This window comes from Salmo trutta, unplaced genomic scaffold (genome assembly GCF_901001165.1).
Source record: "Salmo trutta unplaced genomic scaffold, fSalTru1.1, whole genome shotgun sequence".
NCBI lineage: Eukaryota > Metazoa > Chordata > Actinopteri > Salmoniformes > Salmonidae > Salmo > Salmo trutta.
Genome location: NW_021822222.1, coordinates 445,695 through 458,562, shown reverse-complemented (window position 1 = coordinate 458,562; position 12,868 = coordinate 445,695). Strand labels below are relative to the sequence as shown.

Sequence of the window (12,868 nt, the reverse complement as noted above, 5' to 3'; positions counted from 1 at the left end):
GTATGACTTGCCACTAATTGTAAACGATGAGACAGAGGGAGGGGAAGTGAAGCAGTATGACTTGCCACTAGTTGTAAACGATGAGACAGAGGGAGGGGAAGTGAAGCAGTATGACTTGCCACTAGTTATAAACGATGAGACAGAGGGAGGGGAAGTGAAGCAGTATGACTTGCCACTAGTTGTAAACGATGAGACAGAGGGATGGGAAGTGAAGCAGTATGACTTGCCACTAGTTGTAAACGATGAGACAGAGGGATGGGAAGTGAAGCAGTATGACTTGCCACTAGTTGTAAACGATGAGACAGAGGGATGGGAAGTGAAGCAGTATGACTTGCCACTAGTTGTAAACGATGAGACAGAGGGAAGTGAAGCAGTATGACTTGCCACTAATTGTAAACGATGAGACAGAGGGAGGGGAAGTGAAGCAGTATGACTTGCCACTAGTTGTAAACGATGAGACAGAGGGAGGGGAAGTGAAGCAGTATGACTTGCCACTAGTTATAAACGATGAGACAGAGGGAGGGGAAGTGAAGCAGTATGACTTGCCACTAGTTGTAAACGAGGAGACAGAGGGAGGGGAAGTGAAGCAGTATGACTTGCCACTAGTTATAAACGATGAGACAGAGGGAGGGGAAGTGAAGCAGTATGACTTGCCACTAGTTGTAAACGATGAGAGAGACAGAGGGAGGGGAAGTGAAGCAGTATGACTTGCCACTAGTTGTAATCGATGAGACAGAAGCTGTATGCTCCTTTACCTTCCTGTGTTCTCACTCTGTGTTATTCTGACCACCAGGGACAGGCCTCTGCAAAACGACAAAGAAAATTTAAAAAGGTACTGATGGCCTAGAAATCCTCAAAAGAAAATGGTGTTTTATGTTGTGAATCACTGTGGGGAAGAATGAAGGTGTTTGCTAACCCAACGTGTAAATAAATTTCTGCTGACAAAGTTAGATGTTGTTTTCCTCTGGTGGTCAGCTGTCTTCTGTTACCATGACCAACTCATTCTAACTGACAAGGGATTGGACAGACAGCAGGGAACTGTTGCACAGGCTTCTGGGTAATGTAGTCCGAGAGGGTCAGTGGGTTTAACCAGTGTTTTTGTATCTTTCTCATCAGGACATTGTGCCAGTGGTCTACCACCTGATCCCTGCACCCAACAAGACCAAGAACGGAGGGAAGGAGAAGGAGGGAGAGAAGGAGGGAGCGAAGGAGGGAGCGAAGGAGAAGGATGTGAAGGAGGAATTTGAAGAGGCCCTCAGAGACCTAAAGATTCAATGGATGACCAAGTCAGTCTCTCTGTCTGTTTGGGTCTCTCTCCCTGCTGTCAGTCTCTCTCTCTGTCTGTTTGGGTCTCTCTACCTGCTGTCAGTCTCTCTCTGTCTGTTTGGGTCTCTCTACCTGCTGTCAGTCTCTCTCTCTGTCTGTTTGGGTCTCTCTCCCTGCTGTTTGGGTCTCTCTACCTGCTGTCAGTCTCTCTCTCTGTCTGTTTGGGTCTCTCTACCTGCTGTCAGTCTCTCTCTCTGTCTGTTTGGGTCGTTCTCCCTGCTGTCAGTCTCTCTCTCTGTCTGTTTGGGTCTCTCTACCTGCTGTCAGTCTCTCTGTCTGTTTGGGTCTCTCTACCTGCTGTCAGTCTCTCTCTCTGTCTGTTTGGGTCTCTCTACCTGCTGTCAGTCTCTGTCTGTCTGTCTGTCTGTCTGTCTGTCTGTCTGTCTGTCTGTCTGTCTGTCTGTCTGTCTGTCTGTCTGTCTGTCTGTCTGTCTGTCTGTCTGTCTGTCTCTCTGTCTCTCTGTCTCTCTGTCTGTCTGTCTCTCTGTCTGTCTGTCTGGGTCTCTGTCTGTCTGGGTCTCTGTCTGTCTGGGTCTCTGTCTGTCTGGGTCTCTGTCTGTCTGGGTCTCTGTCTGTCTGGGTCTCTGTCTGTCTGGGTCTCTGTCTGTCAGTCTCTCTGTCTGTTTGGGTCTCTCTCTGTCTGTCAGTCTCTCTCTCTGTCTGTTTGGGTCTCTCTCTGTCTGTCAGTCTCTCTCTCTGTCTGTTTGGGTCTCTCTCTGTCTGTTTGGGTCTCTCTCTCTGTCTGTTTGGGTCTCTCTCTGTCTGTCAGTCTGTCTGTCAGTCTTTCTCTCTCTGTCTGTTTGGGTCTCTGTCTGTTTGGGTCTCTCTCTGTCTGTCAGTCTCTCTCTCTGTCTGTTTGGGTCTCTCTCTGTCTGTTTGGGTCTTTCTACCTGCTGTCAGTCTCTCTCTGTCTGTTTGGGTCTCTCTACCTGCTGTAGTTCTCCCATTCCACTGTGTCCTCCATCTTCATCTCTCTCTGTTCTGTGGTCTGGGGGAACATGAATCATCATGTTAAATTAGGAGGCTGCAGAACAAAGCAACAAGGATTGTTTTAAAGGTGGAGATCTGGTTCCTCTGTTTGTAGTCATGAATAAATGTTCTTGGTTGGTCATCAATCAACAAGATAATTGGAGAGAAAAAAATGTATTTTAATGTTTAAGGACTAAAAGAGACCCAAATAAAATCTCCCGCTCTCTTCCTCATCTCTCTCTCTCCCGCTCTCTTCCTCTCTCTTCCTCCCTTCCCTCTCTCCCTTCCCTCTCTCTCTCCGTCTCTTCCTTCCCTCTCTCTCTCCCGCTCTCTTCCTCTCTCTTCCTCCCTTCCCTCTCTCTTCCTCATCTCTCGCTCTCCCACTCTCGCTTTTTCTTTCTCTCTCTCCCCTCTCTCTCTCCCGTTCTCTTCCTCCCTTCCCTCTCTCCCTTCCCTCTCTCTCTCCCGCTCTCTTCCTCTCTCTTCCTCCCTTCCCTCTCTCTCTTCCTCTCTCTTCCTCCCTTCCCTCTCTCTCTCCGTCTCTTCCTCCCTTCCCTCTCTCTCTCTCTCCCCTCCAGGTTAGACACCAGCTCCCTGTATGATGAACTGAAGGAGAACTTCTCTTCTTACCTGCCACTACATGTTCAGAGGCTGCACCAGCTGGACTCTGAGAAGGTACACACACTATCTGCTGTTGATTAGTCGCGCCTAACCCTGATCTCTCTCTGCTGTTGATTAGTCGCGCCTAACCCTGATCTCTCTCTCCGCTGTTGATTAGTCGTGTCTAACCCTGATCTCTCTCTGCTGTTGATTAGTCGTGTCTAACCCTGATCTCTCTCTCTGCTGTTGATTAGTCGTGTCTAACCCTGATCTCTCTCTGCTGTTGATTAGTCGTGTCTAACCCTGATCTCTCTGCTGTTGATTAGTCGTGTCTAACCCTGATCTCTCTGCTGTTGATTAGTCGTGTCTATCCCTGATCCCTCTCTCTGCTGTTGATTAGTCGTGTCTAACCATGATCTCTCTCACTGCTGTTGATTAGTCGTGTCTAACCATGATCTCTCTCTCTGCTGTTGATTAGTCGTGTCTAACCCTGATCTCTCTCTCTCTCTGCTGTTGATTAGTCGCGTCTAACCCTGATCTCTCTCTCTCTTTCTCTCTGCTGTTGATTAGTCGTGTCTAACCCTGATCTCTCTCTCTGCTGTTGATTAGTCGTGTCTAACCCTGATCTCTCTCTCTCTCTGCTGTTGATTAGTCGTGTCTAACCCTGATCTCTCTCTCTGCTGTTGATTAGTCGTGTCTAACCCTGATCTCTCTCTCTGCTGTTGATTAGTCGTGTCTAACCCTGATCTTTCTCTCTGCTGTTGATTAGTCGTGTCTAACCCTGATCTCTCTCTCTGCTGTTGATTAGTCGTGTCTAACCCTGATCTCTCTGTAGGAGCGTATGAAGCGCCTGGCTGACATCGTAACGGCCTCTGACATGGTTCTGTCTCAGATCGACCAGACGGCCCTGGCGGTCTACCTCACCATAAAGACCGACCCTCGCCCTGACGCTGCCACAATCAAGAGGTACACCACTAAGTCTTAGACTGCGTCCCAAATGGCACCCTATTCCCTATATAGTGCACTACTTTAGACCAGGGCCCTATAGAACCCTATTCCCTATATAGTGCACTACTTTAGACCAGGGCCCTATAGAACCCTATTCCCTATATAGTGCACTACTTTAGACCAGGGCCCTATAGAACCCTATTCCCTATATAGTGTACTACTTTAGACCAGGGCCCTATAGAACCCTATTCCCTATATAGTGCACTACTTTAGACCAGGGCCCTATAGACCCTATTCCCTATATAGTGCACTACTTTAGACCAGAGCCCTATAGAACCCTATTCCCTATATAGTGTACTACTTTAGACCAGGGCCCTATAGAACCCTATTCCCTATATAGTGCACTACTTTAGACCAGGGCCCTATAGAACCCTATTCCCTATGTAGTGCACTACTTTAGACCAAAGCCCTATAGAACCCTATTCCCTATATAGTGCACTACTTTAGACCAGAGCCCTATAGAACCCTATTCCCTATATATAGTGCACTACTTTAGACCAGGGCACTATGGGGAATAGGGTTCCATTTAGGACGAGCACTTAGACAGTCAGGTCACAACAGGTCGTCTGTGTTTTTATATCCGTTAACCTCTTACATCTAGACGTTCCGCTAGCGGAACACCTGCTCCAATATCCAATGATGGGCGTGGCGCGAATTACAAAGTCCTCAAATCCAAAAACTTCCATTTTTCAAACATATGACTATTTTACACCATTTTAAAGACAATACTCTCGTTAATCTAACCACATTGTCCGATTTCAAAAAGGCTTTACAACGAAAGCAAAACATTAGATTATGTCAGCAGAGTACCCAGCCAGAAATAATCAGACACCCATTTTTCAAGCTAGTATATAATGTCACATAAACCCAAACCACAGCTAAATGCAGCACTAACCTTTGATGATCTTCATCAGATGACACACCTAGGACATTATGTTATACAATACATGCATGTTTTGTTCAATCAAGTTCATATTTATATCAAAAACCAGCTTTTTACATTAGCATGTGACGTTCAGAACTAGCATACCCACCGCAAACTTCCGGGGAAATTTACTAAATTACTCACGATAAACGTTCACAAAAAAACATAATTATTTTAAGAATTATAGTTACAGAACTCCTTTATGCAATCGCTATGTCAGATTTTAAAATAGCTTTTCGGTGAAAGCACATTTTGCAATATTCTGAGTAGATAGCTCGGCCACCACAGGCTAGCTAATTTGACACCCACCAAGTTTGGTACTCACCAAACTCCGATTTACTATAAGAAAAATTGGATTACCTTTGCTGTTCTTTATCAGAATGCACTCCCAGGACTTCTACTTCAATAACAAATGTTGGTTTGGTTCCAAATAATCCATAGTTATATCCAAATAGCGGCGTTTTGTTCGTGCGTTCAAGACACTATCCGAAGGGTAACGAAGGGTGACGCGCCAGTGCGTTTCGTGACAAAAAAAATTCTAAATATTCCATTACCGTACTTCGAAGCATGTCAAACGCTGTTTAAAATCAATTTTTATGCGATTTTTCTCGTAAAATAGCGATAATATTCCGACCGGGAGTCGTTGTTTTCGTTCAAAGACAGAGAAAGTAAAATGGACTCTTCACGTGCATGCGCATGCCCGTCTCATTGTTCTCAGATCGACCACTTACCAAATGCGCTACTGTTTTTCAGCCAGGGACTGCAGAGTCATCATGCAACGTTCTGGCGCCTTCTGAGAGCCTATGGGAGCCTTAGAAAGTGTCACGTTACAGCAGAGATCCTCTGTTTTGGATAGAGATGACAAAGAAGGCCAAGAAATGGTCAGACAGGGTACTTCCTGTACAGAATCTTCTCAGGTTTTGGCCTGCCATTTGAGTTCTGTTATACTCACAGACACCATTCAAACAGTTTTAGAAACTTTGGAGTGTTTTCTATCCAAAGCTACTAATTATATGCATATTCTAGTTTCTGGGCAGGAGTAATAACCAGATTAAATCGGGTACGTTTTTTATCCGGCCGTGAAAATACTGCCCCCTATCCATAACAAGTTGACCACTTCCTTTTACCTCCATTTCTAATTGGATAGAGAATTTGTAATGTGATTTGATATATGAAATGAAACTTCCTGTTTCTGTGTGTTCCTGCAGTGACATGGAGAAGCAGAAAAGTTCCCTGCTGGATGCTCTGTGTAGGAAGGGCTGTGCCCTGGCTGACCTGGAACTCCTCCCTGCTACGCCCCAGGACGGGGCTGGAGACGGGGCTGGAGACGGGGCTGGGGACGGGGCTGGAGACGGGGCTGGAGACGGGGCTGGGGACGGGGCTGGGGACGGGGCTGGGGACGGGGCTGGAGACGGGGCTGGGGACGGGGCTGGGGACGGGGCTGGGGACGGGGCTGGGGAGGAGGAGGTGACCAGCTCTGACGACGCCCGACAGGACAGGGCCAAAGCCTTGACCGACACCTTCTGGGAGCTGCAGAAGTGGGTGGAATTAACCGACTCTAAGGTGTGGCTGTTTCCTTGTTTTTTGGGTGGGGGTTTTTCCCGGCTTACGACACAACTTGCAGAGGATGATAATATGTCAACGGTAACTTACATATGAATCATCCGTCTCAATCTTTCTCCCAATTTTGATGGTTTGATCCCCTCCAGGTGTTGACGTTCTCCTACAAACATGCGCTAGTGAACAAGATGTACGGCAGAGCCCTGAAGTATGCCTCCAAGATCGTAGAAGACAAACCCAGTAGAGAGAACTTAAAGAACTGCATTCAGGTCAGAAACGGCCTCCGCACAACTACCTGACGCATCTACTTCCTGTTAGACGTGTTTTACAGCCTCAGTCCAACTACCTGGTACATCTACTTCCTGTTAGACATGTTTTACAGCCTCAGTCCAACTACCTGGTACATCTACTTCCTGTTAGACGTGTTTTACAGCCTCAGTCCAACTACCTGGTACATCTACTTCCTGTTAGACGTGTTTTACAGCCTCAGTCCAACTACCTGGTACATCTACTTCCTGTTAGTCATGTTTTACAGCCTCAGTCCAACTACCTGGTACATCTACTTCCTGTTAGACGTGTTTTACAGCCTCAGTCCAACTACCTGGTACATCTACTTCCTGTTAGACGTGTTTTACAGCCTCAGTCCAACTACCTGGTACATCTACTTCCTGTTAGACGTGTTTTACAGCCTCAGTCCAACTACCTGGTACATCTACTTCCTGTTAGACGTGTTTTACAGCCTCAGTCCAACTACCTGGTACATCTACTTCCTGTTAGACGTGTTTTACAGCCTCAGTCCAACTACCTGGTACATCTACTTCCTGTTAGACGTGTTTTACAGCCTCAGTCCAACTACCTGGTACATCTACTTCCTGTTAGACGTGTTTTACAGCCTCAGTCCAACTACCTGGTACATCTACTACCTGTTCGACATGTTTTACAGCCTCAGTCCAACTAGCTGGTACATCTACTTCCTGTTAGTCGTGTTTTACCTGTTAGTCCAACTAGCTGGTACATCTACTTCCTGTTAGACGTGTTTTACAGCCTCAGTCCAACTACCTGGTACATCTACTTCCTGTTAGACATGTTTTACAGCCTCAGTCCAACTACCTGGTACATCTACTACCTGTTAGACATGTTTTACAGCCTCAGTCCAACTACCTGGTACATCTACTACCTGTTAGACTTAGACTAGCAGTGTTTAATGTGTCTGTAACACTTTCAGATAGCAGTCTTTCTGTAGACTGTCTACTTCCTGTATTGTGACATCCTGTCCTTTGTGTGTTTTCAGGTAATGCGGTCCTTGGGCTGGATGCACTGTGCCACTTTCACAGAGAACTGGCTGCCAATCATGTACCCTGCCGACTACACTCCCTTCTAGACGTTCTGTTACACACACACACACACAGCAGTCACTGGATTAACCTCACAAACATAAACACACATCTGAAAACAGTCAGCGTTTTTTTTTTACCAAGTCTTGACTGAATGCCTCGGAACAATGTGGTCGATTAGAGAAGATTTGAACCCAGACATGTTTCAGAGCTTCTTGTTAAAAATAAAACCCCTCCACTGTCGTTCAGTTGTAGATAGAAAGATGATGAACGAAACGGATTGTTTCATCTTTAACTCTGACATTTCTATTCAACGTTCTGAATGTTTCACCCTCCTGAATGAACCCCGGGTCTGTAGAAAGGTATCGACACGCATCATAATAACACATTATAAACATGCAATATAACATGTTACTATTCTCCCGGATGGATTTTAAATGTCTTTTACAGGAAACAAAGGCTTTTTCTTTGATCATTTTGAGTCGATGTCAAATTTAACCCCCTTTTTTTTTTTATGTCAGTCCATTATTCGCGTGTGCGTGTGCGTGTGCGTGTGTGTGTGTGTCTCCTCTCTTTGGAATCCCTGGAAAGGGACTCCGACAATGTCAGGATTCCACAGTGATCCTGTCCTTGGTTTTGTTTCAACACTTTCACCCCCCCCCTCCCTGCCTCCCTCCCTGCCTCCCTCTCTGCCTGCCTGCCTCCCTCCCTCCTTTCTCTGTACTGTAAATAAAGCATTTGAGGGTTTTTAGTTACGGTCTGAAGTTCAGGGGTTCATCTGTCTCATTCTGTCTTCTTGTTGCCAACGATAGTCTCCTAATGGCCTTAACTTCATAATCAACCACAGGACCTTCTGCGCCGTCCAACACTGACTCCAGATCGATCACAACAACCTCTCATATATCTCTCTGTGTGTGGCTCAAACACCACCCTATTCCCTATATAGTGCACTTCTTTTTGACTAGAGCCCCCTTATGTGGGTTTCATAGGGCTGTGGTTGAAAGCAGTGCACTATATAGGGAATAGGTTAACATTTGGGAGGCATCCTATCTGTTCTCTCTGTTGGTGTCAAAAAGACCTTTCAGATATTATTAATGGATGTATTGTATTTATATTACAACTAAAAACCTTAGTCAATTAACGACAATATTTTACGGAATGTTAAGATTTTAAGGAAATGTACTTTTTAGTATTATTTTATAACCATATTCTTCCTGGGCGACATATGGAAAGTGCCAACATGCTGGTTTGTTACCACAGTAACTGTAATGGAATTATGTCACGAATTAATAAAAAGATTTGGAAGAGTAAATGTTTTGAGTGTTTTATGTAGTTACCAGATCCACCAGTCGACTACTTAGGACTTCCTATATCCATAACATATTTCACCATAGAAACTGGAAGAAGACAGTAAAATGCATATATTTTAGTATCAATCCAAACTTTCCAAGTAGATTTATTTTATTTTTTTTTAAAGAAAAGGGAAACTGAAGCATTTCATCGTGGAACCAACTTTGAGCTTTGTTTTGGTCTGTGTTGTACGTGGGACATATTTGGGAGATGGACCGTCGCTAGGCAACAGTCCCGAAACGCGATTGAGAGAACAAAGGACTTCCTGAAACTTTCAAGTAAGCAACATTTTACTAACTAGTTAGTTGAATCAGTTTATTAAAGTGAAACTAATGAATTAAAACACAATTTAATAGACCAACGAAGCGACTCTGACTGATTTCTCTTTACAACGACAGGGGGTGCACCGTTCCTGGAGGTACTGCAATACCAGGTCGATGCGTGGAGTGGACGGAGCAAGCCCCTATTCCATCTCCCTGTTCCAAAAATCAATTTAATATATGGTCCCCAGATAGGGGACGTATCAGATATTAAACTGATAAGAACAGATACTACACTTGATCTTAGCCAAAAGGCCGAGAAGCGATACCGCAATGCTTTCGGGAGGAAGGTGCCGTTCTCCGACATGTCAAATTCGACTGTGGTTACACAAAAAATGAGCTCAGTATGTTTTTTTTGGTTTTCCATTTCAAAAAAAAGATAATGCTTTAAATAAATGTTGGCATGGATCAAGTGTTGATCAAAGTCAGGAATAACCACGTTTTACTGTTATAAAGTTACACTTTGGTAGGTTATAAAGTCACGTGGTCATCCGCCCTCCAATCAGAAACGAGAGAAAGCGTTGTTAAATTAAAACCAGATCAACAGCTAAATTGGAATAATAATATATTACTGGGGGACAATATGGAGATAATAATATTGACATAACATTTGATATTGTATAAAATATATCTGGTAGCGTTGCTGCTACAACCGAACTGAAGTAATTGTCCACCTGGTGGCGCCAGAGATCCACCGACCGTCGCTGTTTCCTTCCTTCTGTCCTGTGGTTCAGCAAACTGCATCTCATGTTCAACCACTTGACTTCAATACATCGTCAACGAAAATAATGTGAACAATAAAAAAAAATAGCCTGTCTTTTTTTTGTATCTGTCTGTAGAGCCTTGTATGATCAGGCCATTGTAAGGAGGCTTTCATAAAGTGTCCCTCCTAAATTACTAGATGCTAAACTTCAAAGATGTCCACAGCACTGGACTGCAGTGAGAGAGCTAGGCCTACAGTACAGCCTAAGGAGCAGGCCTGGAGTATAGTCCTGGTTGCCTGAATGTTTCCTCCACATAATAAACTAACAAACACAGCACTGGACTGCAGTGAGAGAGCTAGGCCTACAGTACGGCCTAAGGAGCAGGCCTGGAGTATAGTCCTGGCTGCCTGAATGTTTCCTCCACATAATAAACTAACAAACACAGCACTGGACTGCAGTGAGAGAGCTAGGCCTACAGTACAGCCTAAGGAGCAGGCCTGGAGTATAGTCCTGGCTGCCTGAATGTTTCCTCCACATAATAAACTAACAAACACAGCACTGGACTGCAGTGAGAGAGCTAGGCCTACAGTACGGCCTAAGGAGCAGGCCTGGAGTATGGTCCTGGCTGCCTGAATGTTTCCTCCACATAATAAACTAACAAACACAGCACTGGACTGCAGTGAGAGAGCTAGGCCTACAGTACGGCCTAAGGAGCGGGCCTGGAGGATGGTCCTGGCTGCCTGAATGTTTCCTCCACATAACAAACACAGCACTGGACTGCAGTGAGAGAGCTAGGCCTACAGTACGGCCTAAGGAGCGGGCCTGGAGGATGGTCCTGGCTGCCTGAATGTTTCCTCCACATAATAAACTAACAAACACAGCACTTTGGAGGCTTACTTTTATAATTAGGCTTACTCAGTCACTACAACAAACTTCATAAAATGCCATTAGGCCTAATGAAGATACTATATATGTAAGTTACTTGATTGGTGTCTTGTGAATCAACCTGCATGCGCATTAGGGTTGAATATTTCCCCGGGATTATAGGATAATAAAACACTTTTCTCCCGGGTAACCTGGTAGTTTCCACCCAAACTGGAAGTGTCATTCAAAAGCATTATAAGGCATATAAATGTGTGGATTTGATGAGAGCTTTGATCAGCATGAACATTGTAATCTGATGCTACCTGAGGCTAATGAGCCATATATTAAATACATTTTATGAGCCCTACATTAACCACATTTAATGAGCCAAAGCCCCAATTATTGTACGGTTATCCGTTAGGTCCACCAGGACCTCACTTACAATGACCTGGACCTGGACCTGGACTATTTCAAATCAAACTTTATTTGTCACATGCACCGAATACAGCAGGTACCTTACCGCGAAATGCTGACTTACAAGCCCTTTAACCAACAATGCAGTTCAAGAAAGAGTTAGGAAAATGTACATTGAACCCCCATCCATTTATATTGTACACTGCTGCTACTCACTGTTTATTATCTATGCATAGTCACTTCACCCCCACCTCCATGTACAAATTACCTCGTTACTAACCTGTACCCCTGTATATAGCCTCTCTACTAACCTGTACCCCTGTATATAGCCTCTCTACTAACCTGTACCCCTGTATATAGCCTCTCTACTAACCTGTACCCCTGTATATAGCCTCGCTACTAACCTGTACCCCTGTATATAGCCTCTCTACTAACCTGTACCCCTGTATATAGCCTCTCTACTAACCTGTACCCCTGTATATAGCCTCTCTACTAACCTGTACCCCTGTATATAGCCTCGCTACTAACCTGTACCCCTGTATATAGCCTCTCTACTAACCTGTACCCCTGTATATAGCCTCTCTACTAACCTGTACCCCTGTATATAGCCTCTCTACTAACCTGTACCCCTGTATATAGCCTCGCTACTAACCTGTACCCCTGTATATAGCCTCTCTACTAACCTGTACCCCTGTATATAGCCTCTCTACTAACCTGTACCCCTGTATATAGCCTCATTACTAACCTGTACCCCTGTATATAGCCTCTCTACTAACCTGTACCCCTGTATATAGCCTCGCTACTAACCTGTACCCCTGTATATAGCCTCTCTACTAACCTGTACCCCTGTATATAGCCTCTCTACTAACCTGTACCCCTGTATATAGCCTCTCTACTAACCTGTACCCCTGTATATAGCCTCTCTACTAACCTGTACCCCTGTATATCGCCTCATTACTAACCTGTACCCCTGCACTTTGACTCAGTACCACCTGTATATCGCCTCGTTATTGTTATTTTATTGTGTTACTTTTTATAATTCTTTACTTTAGTTTATTTGGTAAATATCTTCTTAACTCTTTCTTGAAGAAGCATTGGAACTGTAAATCTGTATATTCATCATCTTAAACAGGAGATTCCTGGAGTGGTCGGAGCACTAAACCGTGTAGTAGACGGAAAGGAGGAGGAAAGTCCATCCGTTTTACTGATGTGGTCGGAGCACTAAACCGTGTAGTAGACGGAAAGGAGGGGGAAAGTCCATCCGTTTTACTGATGTGGTCGGAGCACTAAACCGTGTAGTAGACGGAAAGGAGGGGGAAAGTCCATCCGTTTTACTGATGTGGTCGGAGCACTAAACCGTGTAGTAGACGGAAAGGAGGAGGAAAGTCCATCCGTTTTACTGATGTTTGAAGAAGAGTATCTGTCTACTCATGTGATGCTGGGATAAGTAAGATATACAGTGAGAGCTATTGTGAATAAGCCGCTGCAGTGACG

The 12,868-nt window shown here is 44.8% G+C and overlaps 1 protein-coding gene and 1 non-coding gene across 3 annotated transcripts in view; one reads left to right on the top strand and one right to left on the bottom strand.

The window, feature by feature from the left end:
• tpp2 (tripeptidyl peptidase 2) overlaps nucleotides 1-9,034 on the top strand; it is a 57,306-nt gene extending 48,272 nt beyond the window's left edge. The window contains exons 23-30 of one of the 2 annotated variants that reach the window (XM_029743187.1): nucleotides 794-832; nucleotides 1,117-1,286; nucleotides 2,874-2,970; nucleotides 3,731-3,861; nucleotides 6,037-6,148; nucleotides 6,293-6,391; nucleotides 6,538-6,657; nucleotides 7,680-9,034. In XM_029743187.1, coding sequence (XP_029599047.1) covers nucleotides 794-832; nucleotides 1,117-1,286; nucleotides 2,874-2,970; nucleotides 3,731-3,861; nucleotides 6,037-6,148; nucleotides 6,293-6,391; nucleotides 6,538-6,657; nucleotides 7,680-7,769 — 858 coding nt within the window. In that variant the 3' untranslated portion in view covers nucleotides 7,770-9,034. The remainder of the gene's footprint in view (nucleotides 1-793; nucleotides 833-1,116; nucleotides 1,287-2,873; nucleotides 2,971-3,730; nucleotides 3,862-6,036; nucleotides 6,149-6,292; nucleotides 6,392-6,537; nucleotides 6,658-7,679) is intronic. The other variant, XM_029743188.1, reaches the window with a different exon arrangement.
• A 434-nt stretch (nucleotides 9,035-9,468) lies between these two features.
• Nucleotides 9,469-9,659, bottom strand: LOC115181204 (U2 spliceosomal RNA). The gene has a single exon (XR_003873323.1). It is a non-coding gene; the product is annotated as a U2 spliceosomal RNA (small nuclear RNA).
• Nucleotides 9,660-12,868: the final 3,209 nt, after the last annotated feature.